Source organism: Triturus cristatus, chromosome 8 (assembly GCF_964204655.1).
Source record: "Triturus cristatus chromosome 8, aTriCri1.1, whole genome shotgun sequence".
In the NCBI taxonomy this organism is placed as follows: Eukaryota; Metazoa; Chordata; class Amphibia; order Caudata; family Salamandridae; genus Triturus; species Triturus cristatus.
In genome coordinates this window covers 1,432,010,127-1,432,035,699 of record NC_140591.1, presented here as the reverse complement: position 1 = coordinate 1,432,035,699, position 25,573 = coordinate 1,432,010,127, and the positions used below count along the sequence as shown (strand labels likewise).

General features: G+C 40.0%; 1 protein-coding gene across 4 annotated transcripts in view; it reads right to left on the bottom strand.

Annotated features, from left to right (window-relative positions):
• Window positions 1-4,380: 4,380 nt before the first annotated feature.
• Window positions 4,381-25,573, bottom strand: part of DLG2 (discs large MAGUK scaffold protein 2) — a 4,361,751-nt gene continuing 4,340,558 nt past the window's right edge. For all 4 annotated transcript variants that reach the window (XM_085623221.1, XM_085623223.1, XM_085623224.1 and 1 more), the window contains 2 exons: window positions 17,019-17,110; window positions 4,381-5,266 (listed from right to left, as the gene is read on the bottom strand). In XM_085623221.1, the coding sequence (XP_085479347.1) occupies window positions 5,160-5,266; window positions 17,019-17,110 (199 nt within the window). In that variant the 3' untranslated portion in view covers window positions 4,381-5,159. The remainder of the gene's footprint in view (window positions 5,267-17,018; window positions 17,111-25,573) is intronic.

Below are 25,573 nucleotides of genomic sequence, written 5' to 3'. Positions count from 1 at the left end.
CTAGATTTTGGGTTTCTCAAGTTGCAATGTCCAAAAGTTGACTAACTACGTGTAGGTGGTTTTAGGTTAGAAGTGGAAATTTTATAACATGATATTTTGTAGATTCCATTATCCAAAGGGATTGAACCTTATGTCAAAGTGATTAACTTACATTGGCATTTTCTTTCTGCATGCTAATAGGTATATATTTGTTCCCCTTTAATGTACCCATAGTTCCCTTGAACTGCACAGTGAATGTTTAACCGAAATCATGAGGATTTGAACTCTGATGTATTTGGCAATATTGTTTTTAAGCCAATTGAACTGCATATAGTGAATGAGAGAACAATTGTCAATATTATGAAGATCTGAATTCTAGACCATTGTGTCAATGTTGTAATCAATGAAACCACCAGAAACCAACATGCCCCTGTAACTTAAGCCTTAATTCTGGACTCAAGCACCCTACCCTGTAGGAGTTCCTTCATCAAGGGTGTATATCGACTAACTGACTACAACACTCATCCAGTTTGCCAATATAGCATGTTGGCTATATAGTTATTGTGGTGACAAAGTGCTCACACATAATTCAACGTGATCTGACCTTTTGACTGGCCATAGGAACACTGTAATTCAAGCTAACAGCTCAGCGAAATATGCGAATGAGTGGGAAAACAATAAAAATCTAAGAAGGGCGAAATAGTACTGGAATTAGGTACATTAACCTTAAAGAGAAGTAAATGTGTATCTGGAGGAGGAAGTATAGGGATCCCTCAAGAGCCATGCACATGAGGAAGTGTAGACTACATTTCCCAAGTGGCAAATCTCATCACTCTGCCGGACGTCACTGATCGGGCACCATCTCTGCAGTGACATCTTTTAAAATGCGGGCGTGCCGCAATCGTGGTAACATTGGGAGGATGGCTGTGAATACACTGTAGGTGATTCTATGAGGGTGACCTTTGAGGAAGTAGGTGGCTAAGGAAATATATCCTTTGCATTTGAACCGCCTCATTTATCAATATGAATGCTTAACTTTGTATACATGTTGTTTTTTACCCGGTACCGGTTATAGAGTGTGACAATAAGGCTCCCTCTCCGCTCCTCCATGAGGTTGAAGTTTCCCAGAATTAGGGTAAGGATACTTCTAGATGTACGATTGATGCATGTGTTTTACTGAGCTAAAAACCTTTAATTGACAGTTCGCACTGTATGAGTGAAACATGATTCGGATGTTGGCCCTGCACATGCATGGGGTTGACACAGTGTGTAATATTCACCCGATTTGATATTATGCCACTATAATGGCAAATTGAATTAGACTTGCATGCAGATCATGTCTATACGTACACTCTTGCAACTACACATATATGTGTGTGTGTACATGCTGTATGTATTTTTGTAAATTGGCACGTTTATTACTTTTGAATTTTTCATACGTTTTTACGTTTTCTAGTAGGAATATTTTTCTAAGACCGAAGTATCCGGATTGAACAGACTAGAGAGTAGCAAATTTGTATTAAATATGTGAAATTAGAACGCATGTATAATATATAGGGAAATATTGGAGGGTCATATAGGGTCCAATTCCATTCTGGAGAAAGACCTAGACCCCGTTGGGGCCAGTGAAGGGCTGAAACATGTCGCCCTGACCATATGTGGACACAAACACCATAACAAGGCTTTTATTGTCCCGGCTTGTTTTTAATCATCCCTCTTCCACCAAAGAATAAAATCTAGAAAGGTATGGATGGTAGGCGGTAGGGATTTTTATTGGACACTCTTTTCCCTCAGTTCCCTTCTAATGACTCACTTGCAGCCCTGAATGAGAGGTTTGCTCGCCATTAGAGGATGCTATGACGAACGTGGGATGGACAAGATGAAGCATGACACCCGTAAGGCCGTCCCGATTATTTTTCATATATATTTTTTGTAAGGTCCATAGAACTGGATGAGTGTTGTTGCCAGTTAGTCGATATGCAGCCTTGATGATGGAATTCCAGAACGATAGGGTGTTTGAGTCCAGAATTAGGGCTTGAGTAACATGGGCACATTTGTTTCTGGTGGTTTCATATCTTACAGGGGAGAGCACAAATGGTCTGCCCAAAAACTTCTTCCATTCCCTCGGCCCCAGCATATGTGGGGCATATTGTGTTTAAATGTTGTAAACAAGCCATCACAATTGAGGTCTGTGTCTTATGTGCAAAACTATGTTTTAACTGTACTGCCTTAGATTTTAACATTTCAAAATATTTTTTTATTCTTGGTTTGCTGCCCTGAGAAAGCTTGACGATGTGAGAACTAAACACATTGGCTGTTACCCTCTGACATATATAATATTGGACTATTATGACTGTGAATTAAAGATTCTCCAAATGGATAAAAGTATATGAATTTTTATTGAGCTATGGACTCTTTTTGAAAATCTCACACCAAAATTAGGTTAGCTGCCCAAACTGAGATAAACTAATTTTGCCTCCCTGTTTTTGAGTGCCTCTGTTTGTGTGTTTGTGATGTCACTGAAAAAAATGGACCTTGTGTGTTCTATACAGTGAGGAAAGCCAAATTGATGACTGAAGTGGAAGAAAGAGCCGTTTTGAGCGGTGTCAATGGTGCTAGATCTCATGGACCCAAATTGCAAAGATATTGCTCTGACTTACTCTTGTAGCATTACTGAAGGCCAGGAGTCTGCAGGGAGTACTACAAGGCTAAGTCACACTTACACCAAGCTTTTAGAATCAGACCCAGTAACTTTAAAGTGAAATCAATGGTATGAAAAAATCTCAGAAGTGAAGAAGCAGATTCAAAACACAGAAAATAAATTGGATGTATATAAATGACATGCAAACACCAAAAACATAATAGTTCACTACTAAATGACATGCAGTGCATTTGGTAAGTCAAGCAGGTGTTTCTAAAGACAAAATGGACGACCAACACCAACACGTTCAGGTAGAAAGTGTATACATCTAGGCAATAAAAGTCTGTGTTTATTGACCTTTCCTAGACACAGACAAGTTTCGGAAAGTAAGAGAAGAAAATTGATTTTTGCTGGCAGCCACAATTTCCTTTGATGTCCAACATAAACAACAGCCCAAAGGTCTCATTTTATCTGGGTACTATAATTGATTCTATTAAAAATATAAATCAGTAGTAGCTGTGAACTTAAAATAAATCAAAGGCCTCTGATATTAGAGGTTAGGCTGAAGGATGGTTGCACCTGAGGGTAGCACACTAGTTCAATAAAACCAGTAATGGTTGATCAGTGCGTAGTTATGTCATTGTCCGAGAATTTATGAAATCCATTAATCGGTGAATAAACTGCGCAAATTAACACACACTTGTCTTCCTTATCTAGTGTTCTTAAATAATAATTGTTTGTGACTAGCAGTTTGGTATTTATCCGATGTTATGCACTTGTTGTAGAAAAGTATTATATGGTTTGCAGTTTACAAAGAGAACATCTTAGGCCAACAGCGCCCAACTTAGGTCAAGGGTTCCAGATCCAGGTCAGATTTTCAAGAAAACGTGCCACTATGTATTTGAATTCCTTTCAAATCTTTTGTATGCAAAGTATATTTTGTGGATATCTTGAACATCTGTTGTGTATCTGGCCTTCCTGGATCTATGTTGCACAATCCTCCATACAAGGACTTTGTTCCAACAGAAAAATAAGCAACTATGTCATGGATAGGTGTTAAAGAAAGGTAACTCATGATAACCAATCTTAAATTAACAATCTAGGACAAGCTGTTACTGTACTAAAACTGCTTGTATGGGACAAACTTTCATTTTAAGGTTGGCACCTGGTGTTAAAGGCTGAAACAGCTGCCAACTTTAGAAATCTATACATACTCACAATAATTTATTTTATAAAAGAACGTTCATTTTGAAGAGGACTCCTCAGTAATATACACTCACTAGACTAACATGGAAACTCTTTTTTATAGGTCTGCCTGACACATTAGAGACTAGGATTTGGGTGCATGGAAGAAGAAGCATGAATGTGCTGTGTTCTGCAGATGGAGTTTGTGTTGTATGAAGTTTTCTAATATTGTCCTTCCTATGCTAAACAGCCACATTCAGACAACAGACAGTGGAACATTTTACAGCCTGGACCACAAATGGACCATAAGCTACAGAAAAAGAAAGAAGCATTCGAAACTGAAGGCAGAAGGGGTAAATTACCCACTATATCTTGTGAAAAGAAAATGTGACTGGAGTTGTTACAACCATGGCATCACAGATTAAGAAACGTTCTTGTCTTGCCTCTTTCTTACATGTTACTAGTGTTATGACCTTGAGAGGAAGGACAGCCTCCAGTGGTGATACACAATATTACAAATTCTCTGCCAGATGAAATCAATTATTTATATGAACCAGGCAATGAAACAAGGTGTTGACCCCCAGTTTTTTTTTTAATAGGAATGCAAATGGATGCTATCTTGCCATTTTGCGGAAATGAGACTAGCTGGCTGAAAAATTGCATCCAGGTATACATATTGGGTATGTCATCTGTATGATTGGTGGGAGTGGTTAATCACAGTAGAATACCCTGTGTAACTATTGTCACTACCCTTTTGAAATATATGTCAAATCATCCAAGCAGCAAAGTGGCTATGTGATTCTTCTTAGTCCTCCTTCTAGATTTCCAGTTGACTCCCATGGATATCCTCAGTGACCATTACAGCCATTAGTTTTAAAGTGATATAAATTAATGATCCACATGACGGCCAGACCAAGTAATGATACACCAAGCATTCCCACATAAGAATGAATTAGGGTTGAACTGGAACCATGCCATATATGTTGCCAGAAGCTGGATTAGCATTGAGAGGCAATGAAGGATACAGTGAGCCATTAACGATAAGGCTCTCCAGCGGGACTTGGATGTGGTGGTATGTTCTTGTTGGAAGGAGATCCACAGTGCAAGCAGCTGCTTGGAGGATTTACTGGGCTTTTAGACTTTTGTATTTATTTATGCAAAAGAGGTCTTTTCTTTTCATACCCTTTCTAAGTTCAGTATGGCTTCCAACTATTCAGTGTTGTACATTCAGTAACAATCACACTGACTGAAAAGACATAAATGCAACAAAGACATAAAAAGCCTCCATGTAGTAGATTATTGTAGTCCTCTAAATAATCCTCTCCGTTTGAGATCAGAGGTGCAACAGCTACATTTATAACTTTTCTTTTGATGGAATCCAGATGACAGGGCCAGATTGTTCTTCAATCACCTGTTTGCAACAGTTGTATATATCTTCTAAAGTATCCCCTTGAACAATAGCTGAAAAGATTTAATTAAGAAGGATGTTAATTACAACATCTATTATTGCAATTAGACATGAAATGCCATATAAGGTTATAAGAATTGATGCAGATTTTAATGATACTTTAAAATTGTCTTTCTATGTAGGAAAAGAAATAAAACATTACCGACTTTTAACTGATATTTAGTACCTAATAGCATAATGGAACAGTGACATTTCATCAGCACAAAGTATGGTATTATTTTCACCTTCCATACAAAATAATGATAGCCACTCAGACCTCTTTGAAGGATTGACTTCCTCCTCTCACTGGCCCATTACCTCCTATTTAGCAACCTCATAACCAACTTCAGTCTGAATTAAACTAATATTAACTCCACTCAACGGAGACGTCCAACATTACCATACTTGCTCATCATAAGTCTCTCTTTTCCTTGCAAGCCCTCCTTGGCAAGCATTGCACCATTCACACTTATTTTAATTATTTTACATTGTCCTAAAAAAACTTGAAGTTTTACAAACATAACTTCCATCATAATATGTGAACATCATTACATTAATCCGAGTCTATAAAACCTTTCCCCACAACAAAGGTAGTTCTTATTCTGTACATCAATTTAAAAACAAAAGCACATTTTGTGTTTCATTTGTCTGTCATTTTACAAGCCCTTTTTGTTTACACTTGATCCAGTTACTTACCTGTGATCTTCATTGCTCTGACTCCTGCTCTAGCATATCACACTTCTTAGTTACAGCCCTGTTGTTAAAGTATTTGGTACAACTGAGTTGAACTTATGTGCATAAAATAAGCGCTTAGTCACCATAAAATATACCTAACCATATTCATAGAATCAGAAGCAGTACATTGTGTTGTTAGGTGCACTGACAGAGAGGTCGGTGATCCAGAGTAAACATAGAGGTAATTGGAATGGAGATTAAGTACCAATCTGCAAGTTAAAACCTCAGGTTTCACTATCACCCTCTTTTCAAGTGAACTTAAAATTCATGTAAAGGTGATCATATCATATTGCTTTCCTGACTATCAAAGGGCATGTGCACTAAAGTTCATAGACTACCCTGTCGGATAGCACTAAAGCTGACATTCAGCATCTGGAGGTGGGTGATTTTAATTTACCTTTAGCAACTCAGCAATTAAAAAGTCTATTAAGAGAATCTCTTTACCACACTTTATATATGGTCCACTGCATTTGTGTAGCTAAATGACAGATAATTTCTGTTAGTCATGTCTTAGGGTGTTAAATCCCTCTAGCTGGTCCGACAAGGTTAGTTATAAAATATCCAATATATTGCTGAACCTCTCATCCTGAAGCTCAGAACTATTTTCTCAGAAAAAGTAATATTAAAATGGCTATCCTAACATCTTTAGTCCCTTTAATGTAAATGTTAAACACATTTCAGGGGTACATGTCAGTAAGATACAGGTGACTGAGAAAGATTGGAAGACCAAATACATATTATCACCGTGTATGTAAAGTTACCCACAGTGAAGCCTGGCTCTAAGAGAAAGTAGGGCATTTTAAGTAGAGGGTTATTCATAGGACATTTTCAGAACCCACTGCATAGTTTATTTGCATTAAGATGTCTCACAACTTCAGTATAAAAATAATGTTTTTTTAATACAATGTCTTCTTTTTTCATCCCAAACCAGCACTTCTCTTTACATTCATTCACAAAGAATCTATAACTTACAAAGGTTTTTCATACACACAATTGCAAGGATTTTCAGAACTAAAGTCAGGGCTCAATAGAGAACATTGCAGCAATTTCTAAACTAAATATTGTGTTTTCTTCGGGAAACAACGTTTGCATCGCGGATTTTACACCACGTGCAAACACAACATGGTTGTTACAACGACTGCGTTGTTACAACGCAATGCCATTACTACGCAAGTGGTTACAATGACTTGCTCTAGATGGCGAGCTGGACTTCGGAATAGTATGATTTACTATTCCAACACTTTCCCTAGTGTTGCACACACTGGAGTTGGAATAGTAAATCATACTATTCCGAAGTCCAGCTCGCCATCTAGAGCAAGTCGTTGTAACAACTTGCGTTGTAATGGCAGTGTGTTGTGACAACACGGTCGTTGTAACAACCGCATTGTGAATGCATCGCGGAGTAAAATCCGCGATGTAAAGAGTCATATTCGTTTTCTACATTATACCTTTATTCTCAAAATCCCTCACACCATCTTCTTTTAATGACTCCACAGAACAAAAGATCTAGGGCCAGATGTACTAAGGTTTTTTGCAGGCGCAAATGGGCTTTGGACCCATTTGCTCTGCAAAAAACCTGTGGCCCATTTACTAATCCTAGACTCCTTGCCAGTGCAGTCGTCACTGGAATTTGCTGAAGTATCAGCCCCTGCTTTTGCCTCCCGTCAGAAGGCGTATGCAGACCAAAAAAAGAACCAGCCTTTATCTGTCTGCAACCCAGAAAGTGAAAGGGTGACAAAGGAACGTGGAGCCTCCTGTAATCCTTCTGACCGTTTGGGCAACCCAGAGACCTGAATGGGCAGCCTTACTGATGGACATTGCTGTAAGTCAGAATCTAGACTTTTTTGCCTCTTGGAGCACTGCTAATTCTCTTTCTGAAGGTGCTCACAATTGCATATAAACTGATGACCTGTGATGTTAATAGGGACAATGCAGTACGCAAACCTGCTATTTTGGCACAGCTGAAAGATGGATGGGACGGCAGCTTGGTTCACGACTATCTGATGCACTGCGAGAGTACTATTCAGTCCACTGACACTACCTGTGCCCTTCAGGTGCTCATTTAATTTATGCTGAATTATCCTCCTTCTAGGGTGTCTATACCCCCCAGCATCTATGAGCCTAGAGAAGCGATCTTCTCTGGTGTCCCAACATGATTCTTTGGTAATCTCTGGAGATGTCTACTCTGGGTCACTTAACACAGAGGATCCTTCTGAGTCTTAAAATTGAAACTCTGGCTCTCTGTGTCCTACCGCGCCAAACACTATCCCAGATCCTCTGGGTACTCTAAAGTTAGCTCCTACAGCAGTCAATAAGTCAGTACATCCAAAGATAGGGCTGCTTGATAAAAAAAAAAGGATTGGGGAATTAGACTCTTGGTGTGTGAAAGCCTCTTGGCCAGTTGGAATTGGTACCAGTACTGGTATTAGATCCTGGGTTAACAGCTCGTCACTCCTCTCTAGGTCAGATGGGTGTGGTGGTATTGACAAAAGAGCAGGCTGCCCCGGCCAGCTTTGGCAATTGCTAGGAAATCAAAGCTGGATGAATAATGGTAATTTGGTAATAGAGGAGATGATTCTCGAGCCACCGATTCTTATGATGAAGGGGATACCCCCTCCTGCATCTACTATTGCCCTCCCCCGGAAATGATCAGGTAGATTACACTCCCATCTTCCAAGGATATTTTCCAAGTAATAAAAGAGAAGAAACTAGAATCCCCAAAACAATATGTGGGGATTAGGGGGGGGCAATCTGAAGATGCAACTGGCTGCTAATCAAATCTCCCAGAATATTGTAGACATTTTGGATCAAGTGGAAGAGTTGGAGCAGAGGACAGCAGAGACTAAGGATACTGTGACGAATGTAGCAGCACAAATGAATGCATGAAATTGAACTGCAGACTGTGCAAGATAAATTGAGGATCTAGAAAGCCTACAGCGCTGCAAGAATCTGTGGATCCTGGGGATCCCACAGAGCTGCAACGGAAGAGCCAGAAGATTTGTTGTGGATCTTTTTCAAAAAGCTTCAGACTGGGATTGGGACTCGCAGATCCAGCAGTCTCATCGGCTTCCACTCCATTTGGGCAATTCATCACAAGCAGCTGGTAAATATTGATTTATATCGGCAATTTTATCCTTCAGCAATAGCTCAACTGACTACACTGGTCACCATTGGCTCGATAAAATTCCTTGGTCAGTCCGACTTCTGCCACATTACCACTGAATGCTGATGGAAGCTAACTGTACCTTTGAGAGAACTGGGGACTCAGGCCTTTCTTCAGGAACTTGCACATCTTAAGGTGATCCAATATAGAAAGACCTATATTTGCAGAGAAGAGGTAGAGGTAACTAAGCTGCTATCATGGTGGTCTAGGAACACTAAAGCTGATGATGATTCTCTCTCAATCCACACTTAGAAAGAAGTCAGCATTCCAAGCAGCTCTCTGGGGGACTTATTGCTTTTCGCCTTTTGCATTTCCCTTTCTTTTTCTTTAACATCTCAAGTTCTCAAGCATCACTTAATCTGACATTTTCACAGTGCGAGGCAGCTCATGCATGGTCTAAGAGTCAGTTGGGTGTTGCAAATGGCAGAATGGTATAGGCATTGGTCTCAGTGTCTTGTGGCGTATAATCTTGACTTAGGTGGAGGGGTCTTATGGTCTCTATCTCTTTATGCTCCTTTTTCTTCCTCTTTTTTGTGTGCTGGTTTTATTAGCTTTGGGAGTGTAGAAAAGGAGAGGTTCGCTATAAACCTTTGTGTAGTAAGTCAGGATGCTGCATGCTCTCATGGGTCAGATGGAGAAATGAATATACTTAGATACAGGATATCCAAGATTATTTGATCCGAGTCCAGTGTTTTAATTTATTGGAGCAAATAATGTCTCTTAAGCTCATGCGTTGGAATGCAAGAGGTCTAAACAGCCCCCTCAAAAGACAGCAGGTCAAGGAGACATTAATCCTTTTTAAACCCTAAATCTTATGTCTAACGGAGACACATGTTGCATACAAGGGCTGGGCTGTATTTAGGTAACTTCGATACTGATTATGGGTGGTAACATCACAACAAGTTTCTATGAGAGGGGTGGCAATCCTTTTTAGTATTACTCCATGAGTCAAGATTATTACAACAAGGGCTGAAATGCCAGGTATATGGGTTATTATCCACACAGAGGTGGACCAAGTTCAATTCCCATTTATGGGATTTACAGTCCTAATCAGGATGACTCCTGGGTGTTTGATGTAATTACGACTGAACTTTTTGCCTGGTTGAGGAAGGTATTTGTTCTCGGTGATTTCAACTGTGCCTTAATTACAGTGTTGACATGGCTAATACCAGTGCCTCATATGATCAAAGTTCTGGCACTGATGAGGGTGAACGATCTGGTGGATACATGATGGGTATTACGCCTAGGGAGCTCAAGCTTTTCTTACTATTCTCATGCCCACAACCATTATACTCAGATAGACTATATCCTCGCTCTAAGGGAGCTGATTTATGATAGGAGATTGGCATTGGTCCCTAGCTGATAATTGATCAATCAATCAGTATTTGTTGAGTGCAACTACTCACCCGCTTGGGTCTCAAGGGGCCCCCATCACAACCCCATTGTTCTGTCTTTAAAAAGAGTTGGTCTTCTCACCCCCCCGGTAAGGTAGATGGTCAGTATGATATATGGACAGAGTTTAATTAACTTTTTGTTGATGTACCGGCATCTCTTTTCTTTGAAATTACTCAGAGCATCAATCAGGGGCCAAGATATTCTGGAGTCATGGAAGCCAGCAAATATCATGATCTTCCTGAAAAAATTGTGAAATCTCCATCTGAGCGATGGTCATAGCAGATGAGTTCTCTGAGTAACGCCTATGCCAAAATCTAATAAAAATTTTTAGTCGTTAGGATGGCAGCGATGATGGATACTTTAGTAAGTCAGCATCAGCGCGGTTTTGTTCTGGGCAGAGTTATGACTATATACGCTAACACCGCTATCACAGTTTACACCATTTGGCTGGTATGATCCGCCTCGATGCTGAGAAAGCCCTTGACAGGGTATCCGGCCTTATCTCTGGGGGATTATAATCAAGATGAGATTTGGGGATAAATACATGCAGCATGTTCGGTCACTGTATCAGAAACCAAGAGCTAGAATACTTATCATTGGCAAAACTTCAGAACCATTTGCAATTCAATGGGGTACCCAGCAGGGTTGCCCAACTCTCTATTACTTTTTTATTTATGTATCTGGAACCTTACAGAGTCAGGATCATAAATAACCAGAATTTTTCACCTGTCAGCGTGTATAGGGTCAGGGTGCACATAACAGCTTATGGCGATGATGTTGCTATATATTCATCCTATGCCATTCCCAATGTTTCGATTATGGAACCGGAGGCAAACATTTTGAAAAGGCTTCTGGTTGTAAACTAAATCGGAATAAAATGTAAATTATTGTGAATTATTCTATAAGTGTACAAAATCCCCAATTGACCCCCCCTGTAGCTTATTTAGGCATTGTTGTCTCAAGTATTATGCGAAAAGTTGGTAAGCTTAATTATGAGATATCTCTTGATGAAACTATTATGTTGCTGAGGCTGTGCCAACGGCTTCTTATTTCTATAATTGGTAGATGTAACACTGTTAAAATGTAGGTGCTTCTCAAGTTCCTTTATCTACTTCGCGATATCCCTCTCCCAGTCTCTCGCTCTTTCTTAAATGACTGAACTCTGCCTTTGGGATCTTTTTGTGGTGCTACTAGAGAGCTTAAAAAAGCAATTAAGTGGCTCAAAAATTTACCGGAAGAGGGCAGATTGGCCATACTGGATTTCCAACATTACTATTGGGCTACCTCTGGGGAACAGATTTGTTGCTTGGTATCAAGTGAAGTGTCAAGACTTTACATCTATTAAATCTGCCTGGCGACAGAGGCATGTGCCTGCATCTCCAGATTTGACCCCAGCTATTTGAAGCCAGTATGATTTAAGGTAGGGCATGATGCTTGGGCTATTTGGAGGGATTTGGGAAAAAATATAAATTTGGACTAATCTACCCTTACATACAAGTCTGCAAAAATAATTTGCTACTGCTCATTTTTCATGATTCTACTTGTCGGGAATGGAATCATCTTGATCTGAAAACTATCGGACACTTTTTCTTAGCTTATACAATTCAGTCTTTTTCTGACCTATAAGGGGAGTTTGCACTTCTAGCTAAAGCTTCCCTAAGTATCTTCAGGTACGTCATTTTCTAGTGAGGCAGTCAAATAGTATAGTAAGGAAACATACTTTATTGGAACTCATGTTCTAGGGAGAAGATCAAATTGGTATCCGTAGGCTAAACAGGTGTTTCAATGAGTCGAGGGAACATTATCTAGAGATACTGGTTAAAAATGGTCTGATCAGCTAGGACTAAAGATGGGTCCTCTAATGATAGCCTCTGTGTTTATTACACCTACAACTCTATTTATTTTGGCTAGACTGAAGCTGCAGCAATATACAATTGCAAAGCTATACTATACACCAAAGCTTGTAGCTACATGGGTGGGGGACCATGTAGGTGGTATTTGCTGCCCCAGAAGTGGATTTCCAGTGGCAAATATCATTCACATGTTTGCCGTCTGTCCAAAATCTAAGGTTATTGGGTAGAAATGTGTCTTTGGCTCTCCAATAGGCTTGGGGTTAAAGTGGAAGTTGATGTTTCAAATATTATGCTTGCTACCATTTTGAGAATATCTAGTTGCAATATGCCAACTTTACTTTCTCCCATCATTATCGCTAGAATTTATATGGTGAGAGAATGGAGATGGTGGTTTCCACCCACTTTTGACTCCTTGCTTATTACAATGCACCGCTATTTCAGACTGGACGCTGCGGCATTGAAAAGTAAAGGGAGAAGGGGACATTTAAGACTTCTTTGCACTTGTGGATGAATATTTGCTTGTGACTAATAGTTCATAGCTGTTCTCCTTGCTGTGGCAATGATATCTACTTATATAATTTTATATGTCATTCCTAATGTGATCAATTACTAGGAAATTAACGGCCCTACCTGGGACATAACACAAACCTTTTTTTCTTTCTTTGATTTAAGTTTCCATCTGTGTTTTAATGTATATGTTTATGAATTGTGTCACCTCTCCAAATAAATAATTTAAAAAAGAAAATGTACAGCTGTGCTCACCATGTTGGAGGAAGAACTTTCTTACACTTTTACATTTGCATATTTAATAGAGTTCTTGATTTGCAATACGGGTGCAAGAATTATCACAAACTCAAATTTTTGCAACCAGGTATACAGATAATTTATCAGAAAAAACAAACAAATTACAACACTAAGAAATATTAATTCCAGGGAAATTGGATTACCTTACCTCTAGTTTCAAATTTCATTAGGATATTAAAGGTTATTTTCTGAAACGTCACACAGAATGGTTTATGCTTGATTTTCAAAAGTTAAAACTAACTACTGAGAATAATGTCACAGGTGCAATTTTAAATTACTACCTTTCAGAAAGAATATGAAAGAGCAGTATGGGAAGCCATGAGACACCACACTGAAACTAGAAGTGTAGAAATGCATGAGGTATCCAACTCTAAAAGAGTCAGAAACTTATGGAGGTTAGCGAACAATTTGGATGCTAAGATGGTTGGTGGTTACCCCTCTCTCAACAGGACTAAACAACTGTCGCTATGACATTTTGACCCTGTAATGTATGGACTCCCAGGAAAAGGATTTCCACTGGCAGAGGTAGCTGAAGCTCTACGAGTGAAGAATGTGCATTTACTCTACCTCTAATCAAAGTGAGGGAACCGCAAGTGGTGAGGCAGATGAATCAGTAATTTGAGGCGGTTCACCCAGTCTGCCAAATAATAAATGAACCCCTATGTGTTGATTCAGATGGAAATATTATTCACTCACTGATATAAACTGATATTATGTTCAGTGTAGACTGCAGCTACTACAAGAACATTATGTATAGGCGAAAAGTAAAGAATTTGTACTTGTTTGACCAACTTTGTAACAATGTTTTATGACTATTTTTCATCACTGGACACATTTCATAAAATGCTGTGACATTTATAGTTCAGACCTTCACTGTGCCTCACAGTTAATAAAAATGTATACAAGGAAGAGTGAGGTTTCTATTTACTGACTTGTATTTCCATTTATTAACTATGTAATACAATTTTGAAAAGTAAGTGGAAAATAATTAATTCTATTCCTGTAGTTACCCTTCTCCCTTGTAGCTAAATAGCATTTTCTTACTATCTTTTATCCAGGTAAGCTATATGGAAAATTAGCCGAGTCTAGCAGAAGCAATGGCTGACATGAAATTCATGTGCTGGAATGTGGCAGGGCTAAATCGGGACGGTAAGAGGCAATTAATCCGTCAGGAATTACAGGGATATAGGCTCTAGATTTTAGGGCTAACAGAGACTCACAGTGCTTATAAAAACAGATCGGTTCTGAATCAACTGAGGTATGATGTGCTAATGTGTACTTCACAGACAGTTTCTATACGAGGGGTCTCCCTAGTGAAATCAAAACATTTTACCAAAACTGTCCTTTGCAAGCTGGCTGATGTTAAAGGGAGGTGGGTGATAATTCAGCTGTTGACCACAGGGCATAAAATTAAAATGTGTGTAGTGTATGGCCCTAACTCCGACGACCTGGATATTTTTCATTTTCTAAGCTCTGAACTACTGGAGTGGGATCTTGTTATGATGGGGGACTTCAACTGTGTTATGGATCCGAAGATCGACACTACTAATAAGAAATCACAGAATAGGATGGTTAGGACCCGATTAGCCATTTCTGAATTTGTCTACATGCATAAGTTAGTTGATTCATGGTGGACATAGTCTCCAACATTACTTGGGTTCACATATTACTCATTCCCTCACAAACAATATTCACGTATTGATATATACATTTATATATATACATTTTACCGGCTGGTGGCTGCGGGTAGGTAGTTGTAGTTAGGACCACCTTTCCATAGGAAAAGCATTTTTTTGACTTGCCTATGTCTTTGGCGCCAGTTGACGAATTTTCAAGAAATGTTCCCAAAAAAGTTCCCTGTGATTCTTTTTGTGCATGGAAAGTTTTGGGGCGATCCCCCAAGCGGGGGCTGAAAAAAAATGGGTCGGGGGGGGCAAAAAAAATGTGTTCCCATGTTAATTCCTATCGGACCTTGAGACACGACTACAGCCCGAACCGCTGAACGGAATTACACCAAATTTGGCAGATAGGTGACTGTTGTTCCAGAAAGCAAACTTTTTGTAACTGCATTCAGTAGTTTTAAAAGTAGTAAAGGAAATTCTAATTTTTATATATAGGGACACTAAGGCTCGGTGAACCCTCCCAATCTCGTGCTGAGATCGGATTGGCTGCCAACACTTCAATCAGCAGGTGTTGGCAGCAATCTTAAAAAGAAAAGGGGGCAGGGTAGGAATCCCCTGATCCCTCGAGCACTGGTCATGGGGTCTATGAATCCGTGAATCTAGCAAAAGTAAAAAAAAAGAAAAATCAATTAAAATAAGGGCCAGCTTTCACGCTAGAGTCTGCGGGGTGGGCCAGGTTCCAGGGGTATACTGGCTTTTTCAAAAAAGGAGGGAGCACACGGGATCCCAATCCAGGGCTTAGTATTGCCTCGAGCACCACCACCTCTCTGGTGCTTATTATTGTATTACGGGGGGCCAGGAGGAGTGTTTACTGAGTGCTGGACAAAGGAGGTGAAACCTCCAATGAAATCCCAGCAATCCCGCTGTGTGGGACATACTGGTGGTAACAGGAGTGGTACTTGGCCCCCAAGGATTCTCAGCATCCAAGGGGACTTTTTTCCCCAATCAGCAGTGCACCAGGAGATGCATTTGGAGACTGGTAGAGAAAGGGAGCTGGCCTTCAATCAGCTTTCAGCAAAGCCACTGTGTGGGATTTACTGGTGGTAAGAGGAAAGGCTCTTGGCCCTGAAGGACCCTCAGCATCGAAGGAGAGTTCATCCACCAACTAGTAGTGCACCATGAGACGTGTTTGCAGGGTGCTGGGCAAAGAGGGTGGGGCCTCCAATAAAATCCCCACAATCCCACTTTGTGGGACATACTGATGGTAGCAGGGGGGGTTCCCCTAAGGACCATCAGCATCCAAGGGGACTACAAAACTGTGGAATTCTTTTGGATAAATGCGCAGGTGCAGTTCTGTTGTGGTGTCCCGTCACTAACACAGCTACTGACACACCTACACAGACATTTAGACTCCCACTCACACACTCAGGCTCTCACACACCTATTTAACAGACCCATTCAGACACTCAAACACTCACAGACAGACACACCCAGACACTCACACTCCCACTCACAGACCTACTCAGACACTCTCACAGCCACTCAATGACCCATTCTGACTCTCATGCACCTACTCGCAGACCCACTCAGACATGTACACCCAGTCACAGACCAACTCAGACACTCATGCACCCACTTAAAGAACTGCTCACACTCTGACACCCACTCATAGACCTACTCAGAGACTCACCCACTGACTCACAGACCCACTCAGAGACATCCACACCCACTTACATACGCACTCACTCACACACCCACTGAGACACTCATGCACTCACTCACACACTCATTCTCAAATGTTACAGGTAGGTAATACATTTTTTTTTTTAAGTAGAAATTCAATTAAAAACCAAAGGTAACACGGATGATATAGTTAGGAAATATTATTTAAAAAACATAGAAATTCACACAAAAAACAAAGGCTACAGGGACGTTATAGTTCGCAACTAACATAAAAACCATTAGGAATTCACTGACAAAAAACAAAGGTTACATGGACGTGATACTTAGACTCATATTTCACTCATAAAAAAGCAGTGAAATTCATCAGTTATAATTACCTGAGCTACCCATAAATTATACCCCCCAATGCACTGCTTATGACCTAACATATATTACATCACTCATGACATGGTCAGTGAGATCAATGATGACATCTGAAATGACATACATGTTTTAAATGGACATAGATTACCTGTAAAGAACTCTCCAAACTCTTGTTCTAATTTGAGTGCTCGATCAAAAGTTTTCTTGGCTTGTTCCTCTGTCAGGCGTTTACTCATTTCCCTATAAAAATATCAAGTTAGCATAAGCATAGCACGTGGTGCTCCATAAAACAATATTTTTACCAAAGAACAAATCCAATGTGATGTTATAGGAGTGGGGTGCATCTTCATAGTGATGTTAATTGCTTGGAATATTAATTTACATTCTATATGTATGAACGTTTTTCTTGAAACATTTTTAAGCCTGCAAATCATTCCTCAAAGAGCAAAAAGTGCTGCATAGGGAAAACGAAACACAAACATAAAATATCATGTCAAAAGTATTTGCAAAAATACAACAAACAATATAATTGCACATAAACCAGCATACCATTTTTCTCTTATTGACTTTGAAAAAAAATATATTTGATTTATTATAAAAAATTTGTGAAGGGACCAATCAGCGACTTCATGGAAAGAGTATTTGAAAGGTCGATCCAAACAAGAGCAAAGCCAATTGGTCAGCCTTTTTAAGGGCACTTTGAATCTTATCAGCAGCCGACAGATGACTCTGGTTGCCAGGGACACCATACTGGCTTTCCTCAAATTGAAATCATTAGAAGAATTCACTTTTGGCATTTCTAGTAACTTGTTTGTGCTGCCAAACAGTTATCTATTGTATCCTACAGGGAAATAATAAAAAAGGACAACTTTATGTATATTATGCATCTATGAGATAAGGAATTGAATGTTTGCAGAAAGTATGAAAACGCAGTATACTTTTTAAGTATTAAAATAGTCCCTCGTGCATTGCAAAGAAGGAATGTTCTAAGAAAGTGAATTATACATCAAGCAGCCAATATCAAAAGGTGAAAGCAGTACACTCATCTGGCTGATCAAGGTAATGATTTACTTTGGTCAAGCCAATGGTTGAATGGGCTGACTCATGAAAACCTTACATTACACATAACACGAACAATAGATCAAACAAAGAGCTGCTCCGTAAAGCCAGACCTACAGACTAGGAACCTGAGTGATAAACTATCTCATCTTTTGATTGTAAGATTATGGGGCTCATCATACAAGATGTACTTCTCATATTGACAAACTTATGTTTTGAATACAGGTAAGCAAATATAGAACTTACCCAGTCAAACTTTATGTTAAAAGTTAAATGAAATGTTTTTCAACAGATGCAATTGATAGTTCAGGACTTCACAATAAATTGCATATGGGTTTTTAGGGGATTAGGTATTTCTTCAGAATTAAACTGTGTAATCATTGTCAAATGTGTAAGGCTAGTGGAGTATATTCTGCACAGTTCTCAACCCAAGAACTAATGTTACAACTCAGATCTTGGCAATACAATGATGATGATATCTATCTTGATGGTGTTCTGTTAAAAGAGTGCCGATGTCCATCTCGTAATGTCTCCTATGGAACACCTTCCTGTATAAAGATCCATGATGGAAGATTGTCTTAGGTATATTCAGTGTTATCTAGTGGACAATGAAACTGTGACAGCATCAGTTCTCTGATTTGATCCCCATTATATTTAGCTACAGTAATGCATGGAATTTCTTTTGTTAAGTGCACCAATGCCCCTATGGTCTTACTAGTGCTAGCCTGGTAGAGAACATCTCAAAGTGTTGCTGGTCATGGTTGAGACCTCCTAGGTAGACAACCATGTTTTTAATTCAGATTTGAGTGTCCATATATCATGTCTGGGGCAACATCTAAAGGATGGCTGCTCCAATGCGTGTGTGCAAGGTATTAAAAATATCTTCCACCTTTACCCTGTCCTTTGATTATAGGGATCACTAGAAGTATGTCCTTTTCAGATCTCAGTGGGGATAACAATAGTATTAACTTGGTTTATTCTGCAGGAGACTGGACCAGAACCATGACTTGCTTGAAAAACAAATCATAGAACTTTAAAGGTGGCTGTTTTCCTGTCTGGTAGCTAAGTAATAGAGCCTGATTCACAAACTACATTTTGTAGTACGTAAAGTAGTTCACCAGTGGGTGGAGATCTCCACCTCAATTTCTCTTAACTTTTCTATGGGGAGTTCCTCACAAATGTAAGATTACTAATTATTAGTAAATGTGGGTGGGTCAGGGGAGTGGCTGGAGAATAGGAAATACTTACTACTAAATGGAAGGGGTTTAGGGAGGAGTGAGGAGCAATATAGGAAAACAGGCACTCTCACACAAAAGAGTTAGCCGTTTGCTATTCACAAACTGCGCTTCTACAGTTACAACAAAAAAAGGAACCAAAAAAGTATTAAATGCACTCCAGCTCAGAACTGGAGTGAGTTCAGCTCCACATGTGGCCAACTACTGATACTGCACCATCCTCCAGTAGATAATAATGAAGGCAAGGATTTACAATACAACCACATAGGAAATAAGGTAATACATGAATATACTTTTACTTTTTAAATATAAATATACATATATATCCACATCCAGTTGCTCGAGTTGGGACCACGGACCCGTGGAGGGTGGTGCATACACCGGGAGAGCACCCGGTTGTCAAATTCCCAAAATCCGTATTCCAAAGCGAGGTAAATGCACTCTCAGGAGACAACGACAAGTATATCAGGAAGTTTATTTTGCTTCCACGCTATGCGTTTCGGCAGTTACGCCTTGCTCACACAATGGAAGTGTGATTGAAATCACCCATATGTAGAAAACACAGTGATCGCCACGTACATCATTGTAATAGACAGAGGACTAGCAGGAAAATACAGAGTTATGTTGTATAGCAGCCATATTGGAAAGGGAAAGAAATCACCCAATACGATACATACATATTCCAAGTGTTTGGCATGTGGAAAAACTTACATTGCATTGCCCTATTGTATAAACATCATTTTTTTATCAATGTAATTGATAACGCTATGTTCTAAAGAAAAATAATAAATTCTACTGCTCACTATTAGAGCTTCATGATACGGGCAAACCATACAATAGTGATAATACAAATTGACAAAATGCAATACAATATTGAAAGTCAGGCCTGATTACTACATTGCAGTGTCTGCATGTTTCTGTTCCAATAAGCCATTGAAACCAAGTTGCGGCGCGCTTGGAATTGTGTCAATAAAGTTTTGTGCTCGTGAAACCCCCCTAAGCCTTCATCCTGATAGTAATTGTATTTAGAGAAAGGCAGTGTCAACCTATATATTGCGATGTTGTACATTCTTATAGGTAGGTATCTCATCTAAACGCGTCGATAGGCACAGATTCAGATTAAAGTAAAGGTTGGAGAATGTGTGACAAACCCGGCAGTCCTAATTGTAAGGTAAATGCATAGTGCGTGTGCACATATACTCCATGTATACAATCATGGCTGAGTGCCCTGTAAACCAATCAGTTTACCAACACAATTAAAAATAATAAAAATAATACATGCTTGACCTGAGATACCTATGGTAGGGTGTAAATGGATACTCCTGCTGTTAATAAAACTGCCAACGGTCCATGTTACCCATCTTGGGCATGTGCCCGGGAGTCCGTTCAGTATACCTCCCAAGGTCAGAAGGTGTTAGGGGCTGGTCCCAAAGCTGTGCTGTCAACGGGTAAATACAGTATTGAGGCTGGAGATCAGGGGAATAATAATAAAGTGCAATTGAAAAAGTGAAAAAGATCAAACCCAGGTGATCAATCTTGATTGACGTGAATCGGTGTTACCGAGTGCTTTTGGAAAAAAGGTTAGGGAACCCGTGAATGTGGCACTACCAGAGTAGAGTGGGTCCCTTCCTTCCCTCCTGCATTGAAGGAAGAAAGAAAACAGAAACACAAAATTATACACGTTGCAAACAGATATCATGAATTAAAAACAATAACGCACATAAGAACTATGCATTCATTCAACTGTACATGTTCCCTAAAGAAGCCCTAGGATGGGAGCCAGTGCCGGAGCTAAAAACCACTATGTTTCATATAGGTGTATTCTTAATTCTTCGTCAAGATTCAGCCCTCCAGGGGATTTGGTCTGGAGATCTATAATGTACCTAGATTCTCTCTGTCTGAGTTTTAGTTCTCTATTGCCTCCCCTAGGTGAGCGTGGGATGTGTTCTATTGCAAAATAGCTGAGCAGGGCACTGTTGGAAAAAAGTTATGTTGTTGGAAGTGGCGGGCTATGGGGTACTGTTGGTCTTGATTGGTGATGGCCCGTAGATGTTCCAACACCCGTATAACAAAGAAATGGAAGAAATCAAAAGCAGAATTAAAAAACATGAAGCTGACATAAAAGAGCGCAAGCAGTGGAAACTTCACAGAGATTGCGAGGACTATGAGCATGGCCATAAACTAACGTTTAGTAGGAAATACGATCATATCTACAAAAACCAAATGCCAGGCACAAGCCCGACCACGAGAATCTCAAAAAGTTCCGCATTGGAAGAAACATCCTTGAGCGGTAACGAGACAGATAACTCAGCAGCATCAAGCAGTGTATCGGCAGAATGAGGAGCGGGCAACCGTCCAGCAACTTTTTAGACGAATACAGGAATCTACGGAGGGGCCGCAAAACCCTAAGAGGGCCACTGACAACCAAGGAAAGACAAAAACGAATCCAACAGAAGTGGACGAAGAGGCAGAGGAAGTGGGCACATGGTACAACAGACAAGAAGCTCCACATCAGCGGAATAAGGGATATGGATACTGTGAATAAAACTATCATGAACCTATCCAAGAGAAACATCATAGAGAAAAAAACACTCTGCCTGGGTATGTCATTCTACCCATCTCTTCCCTTTAATTACGCAGAAACCTGCATTGACTTATTCAAGTTTGTTCGTAAATAAAAGCTAAAAAAATTGCATTTGCTTAAACCTAGCAGATCCCGAGAATGTCTAGAAAGAGACACCAAAAAGGACACATTGAACTTGAATATAAGTGATGCAGATACTCTGGTCATGTTGCATCAGCTTGAGTCTTACACAGTATTTGTTGATACCGCGAATAACAATGAAATGGACAGAGTATTGGATGAACTAGATATAACACACAACCAAACGGATATGACACAATTCAAACCACACTCTACATTTTATCCACCGCTAGGGCACGACAACATAGACACGTTCCAGGATGTTGTTAATTCCCACCTGCTCAAATTCAGGCACAAAAAATGCTTTAAGAGGCAACAAACACATAACCTGACTCCGTCCCAGATGGAAGCTTTACTCTTCCTATCAGAAGATCAGGACATTGTCATCCGCCCCACGGATAAGGGTGGAAATGTAGTGATCTTGGAGATAAATACATTACAGAAGCCCTCAGACAACTGACAGATCACAAATTCTACATAAAAGTAAACAGGGAGACATATTCCAACAGATATATTAGAGTGGGAGGAATACTGCTACCTACAACGAGACTATCCCATTCTCCCGGTACTTTACCTTTTATCAAAGGTAAACAAAGACCTGTTAAACCCCTTGGGGAGGCCCATAGTATCTTCCAAAGGGAGTGTTACTGAAAACATCTCCAAATATGTTTATTTTTTTCTGAGGGAATATGTAAGCAGCCTCCCGTCCCATGTTAAGGACACCAAGGATTTCCTTGGTAAGGTGGAAGGTATACACTGGGAGGAAGGGTTCCTGCTAGTCACGTTAGATGTCAGCTCGCTCTACACCATAATCAAACATGAGCATGGTGTGGAAGCATGCAAACATTATCTTCAGACCAGACATATTAGAATCAAATCCCACACAAGCATGGTTCTTGAAATGATGGACTTCTGCCTTACTAATAACATTTTCATGTTTGATGGCACATTGTACAAACAGGTGACCGGTACCGCGATGGATACTTGTTTTGCCCCAAGTTTTGCTAAACTGTTCTTGGGCAAATGGGAGAAGGAAACCTTATTAGACACTTTCATCTTTCCTGAAATCGAGAAAGTGGAGCTTTGGCTCCGCTACATCGACGACATCTTCGTGGTGTGGAGGGCTGATGAACTGGAGGCCACCAAATTCATTGAAAAACTCAATAATAATAACTACAACATCACACTGACCAGTACCTTGAGCAAAACTTTGGTGGAGTTTTTAGAAGTCAAAGTAGAGGTAGTCGGTGATACCATACAGATCAAACTCTTTCGCAAAGAAACTGCAGGGAACACCTTACTACATGCCCTCAGCAGTCACCCAGATCCTTTAAAATGGAGCATTCCATTTGGGGAACTGTTGAGGGCTAAACACAATTGCAGTACAGAGACCAGCTTTAAAGCAGAATCTACCATCATGATAGAAAGGTTTAAAGCTAAGGGATACCCAAACTGGGTAATCAACAAAGCCCTTCACAAAGTAGAAAATATACAGAGACCTGACACCTTACAAACCGAACCAGACAAGGAACAAACATCCTTAAGTCAGGGATGTGAAACCAGAATCATACTCACATATAACAGGAGTACCAAAGACATCAGGAATATTCTCACTAAAAATTGGGATATTCTTAAAAGTGACCCGAACATAGGTCCCATCATAAGTGAAAAACCCTGCATTACCTATAGAAAAGGTTACAGTCTCAGAGACAGAATGGTACACAGTGATATCACTATTTATAACACCATGCGAAATCAAGGTCTCAAAGGGTAAGCACTGTAAGGCTTGTAAAACAGCCTTATGAAGAAAGAATTTCAAGGTGGGGAAGGGACAATGAAAACTATCTCCCAATTTCTCACTTGTGGTACCCCATTTGGTGTGTCCGTGCAATTTAAGGTATATTGGCAGCACTGTCCATCCAGTTAAGAAACGGGTGTTGGAACATCTACGGGCCATCACCGATCAAGACCAACAGTATCCCGTAGCCCACCGCTTCCAACAACATCACTTTTCCAACAGTGCCCTGCTCAGCTATTTTGCAATAGAACACATCCCACACTCACCTAGGGGAGGCAATAGAGCACTGAAACTCAGACAGAGAGAATCTAGGTACATTATAGATCTCCAGACCAAATCCCCTGGAGGGCTGAATCTTGATGAAGAATTAAGAATATACCTATATGAAACGTAGTGGTTTTTAGCTCTGGCACTGACTCCCACCCTAGGGCTTCTTTAGGGAGCATGTACTGTTGAATGAATGCATATTTCTTATGTGCGTTATTGTTTTTAATTCATGATATCTGTTTGTAACGTGTATAATTTCTGTTTTCTTTCTCGCTTCAATGCAGGAGGAAAGGAAGGGACCCACTCTACTCTATTTTTCCACATGCCAAACACTTGGAACATGTATGTATCGTATTGGGTGATTTCTTTCCCTTTCCAATATGGCCGCTATACAACATGACTCTGTATTTTCCTGCAAGTCCTCTGTCTATTACAATGATGTACGTGGCGATCACTGTGTTTGTAGATATGGGTGATTTCAATTGTGTGAGCAAGGCGTAACTGCAACTTGTCGTTGTCTCCTGAGAGTCCATTTACCTCGCTTTGCGATACAGATTTTGGGAATATACATATATATATATATATATTCACTGAAAAAACCATAGGTTTCACACATGTTATAGTTAGCGGAAATTTTACTGATAAAAAACCAATGAAATTCCCCCGTTATAGTTAGTGCAGGCAACTATAACTCACGTGACCGCAATCCTCTGCTGATGCTAATACTGTATTTAGACACTTATTTGCCCATGTCTTCTTCCATTAAATTTTAGCTATACATATATTGCAAATATTTTTTTTCATAAAGACACATATGTCATCAGCAGAGGATTGCGGTCACGTGAGTTATAGTTGCCTGCACTAACTATAACGGGGGAATTTCATTGGTTTTTTATCAGTAAAATTTCCGCTAACTATAACATGTGTGAAACCTATGGTTTTTTCAGTGAATTTGCAAGGTTTTTTAAATGCTAATTCCTAACTATAACGTGTGTGAAACCTATGGTTTTTTCAGTGAATTTGTACGGTTTTTTAAATGCTAAGTTACTTTACGCCATTCGTGGCGTGCGCGCCCACTTAACGCAGTTCGTTCCGTGCGCGCACGGTGCGCGCACCGCGCGCCCACTTTACGCAGTTAGTGGCGTGCACGCACGGTGGGCACGCGGTGCGCTATGCGCACCGCGTGCCCACGTTACGCTAGATGGGCCATGTACGCACGATGCGCTTCGCGCACCCTGTGCACATGGAGGACATATGATGCGCTTCGTTGTGAAAGGTGATATTTTAATTTTTCATAAGTCTGTTAAGCCATGCACAAATGGTGCTCTGCGGGCACCATTTGCACATGGGGTGGGGAGAGTTTGGATATATTTTTTTTTTTAAATAATTTTTACCGTACGCGTACGGTAAGCGTAATCACCGAAATTATCGAAAAAATGAAAATTCCGTTTTTGACTTTAGGGGAACTTTGGGGACTCCCTTAACATGGCTAGGTGCTTAGGAGCTGTCTAAACAGCCCCTTTACATGTTTTTGCCCTTTGTTTTTTAACCCCCTCTCAGAGTGCGAGAGAGAAAATGGCGGCCGCCACTTCCTGGTTTCGACCGATTCGAATGTTTACTAAGATCTAACAGCCAATCAG